The 860-nt window shown below is 36.9% G+C and overlaps 1 protein-coding gene across 1 annotated transcript; it reads left to right on the forward strand.

Annotated features, from left to right (window-relative positions):
* Window positions 1–446: 446 nt before the first annotated feature.
* On the forward strand, window positions 447–620 carry LOC114009040 (keratin-associated protein 19-9b-like). The gene has a single exon (XM_027774501.1). It carries the CDS (start codon window positions 447–449, stop codon window positions 618–620), a length of 174 nt encoding a protein of 57 aa, XP_027630302.1.
* The last annotated feature ends 240 nt before the right edge of the window (window positions 621–860 follow it).

The following is an 860-nucleotide window of genomic DNA, read 5'->3' on the forward strand; positions in this document are numbered from 1 at the left end:
TATATTTTAAAATAGATAACTTTGTATGAGGGAAAGAAAAAGAATGACAACATCCCTTGAAAACAAAACAAACATTGGGACAATGCCTAGAATGGTTTATCGGATGCAAGATAGCTTTACACTTAACGTTCTAAGCATAAAAGTAGTGCTAGCATCAACTTTAAACATAGGAAGATAATTATTTGATACAAAGGCAAGTTCTACAAATTATAATTGAATAAGTTAAAAGGACAGATGTCCTCATGCATTTTTAGAACTACCCTTAATATGAGAGGTATGGCTTAGTGGTAGTTTTCCAAATGATGGTTTTCAAAGAGAATGAAGGTTATGTGCTGAGGTTTGCCACACCCTTAGCTGGAGAATATAAAAGTCTGAGTGCAGACGGTGATCTTCATTCTCTGGAAACTCACTTTGGACAGCAAACCAAATCCTCCAGCCCTGACACAATGAGCTATTACAACAGCAACTGCTATGGAGGCCTTGGCTATGGCCTTGGTGGTTTCGGTGGCCTGGGTTCTGGCTATGGTTCTGGCTATGGTCTTGGGGGTTATGGTGGATATGGCTATGGCTACTTCCATCCCTCTTTCTATGGAAGACACTGGTCAATTGGATTCTTCTGAAAATACTGTTCATTACATAAAAATTCACAAAATATTTCTATTTCAGCAAATACTTCTGATTTCTTTACTGTGATCATTGATATATATATGTGAGTTTCATAGCCATTGAAGAAGATATCCAAGACAAATCTCTGAAACTGTGGGGATTTATTTCATAATGCAAGTTGGATAGCCTCACTCCTGTTCCATTATTGAAATGCAGCTTTCTTCTTTATATCTTTAGTGATATTTCTGGACATA

The sequence above is a fragment of the Tupaia chinensis genome, unplaced genomic scaffold (assembly GCF_000334495.1).
Source record: "Tupaia chinensis unplaced genomic scaffold, TupChi_1.0 Scaffold000443_1, whole genome shotgun sequence".
NCBI lineage: Eukaryota > Metazoa > Chordata > Mammalia > Scandentia > Tupaiidae > Tupaia > Tupaia belangeri.

Excerpts from the sequence above, each read along its gene's own strand:
- LOC114009040 (XM_027774501.1), top strand. The coding sequence starts at position 447 with ATGAGCTATTACAACAGCAACTGCTATGGAGGCCTTGGCTATGGCCTT.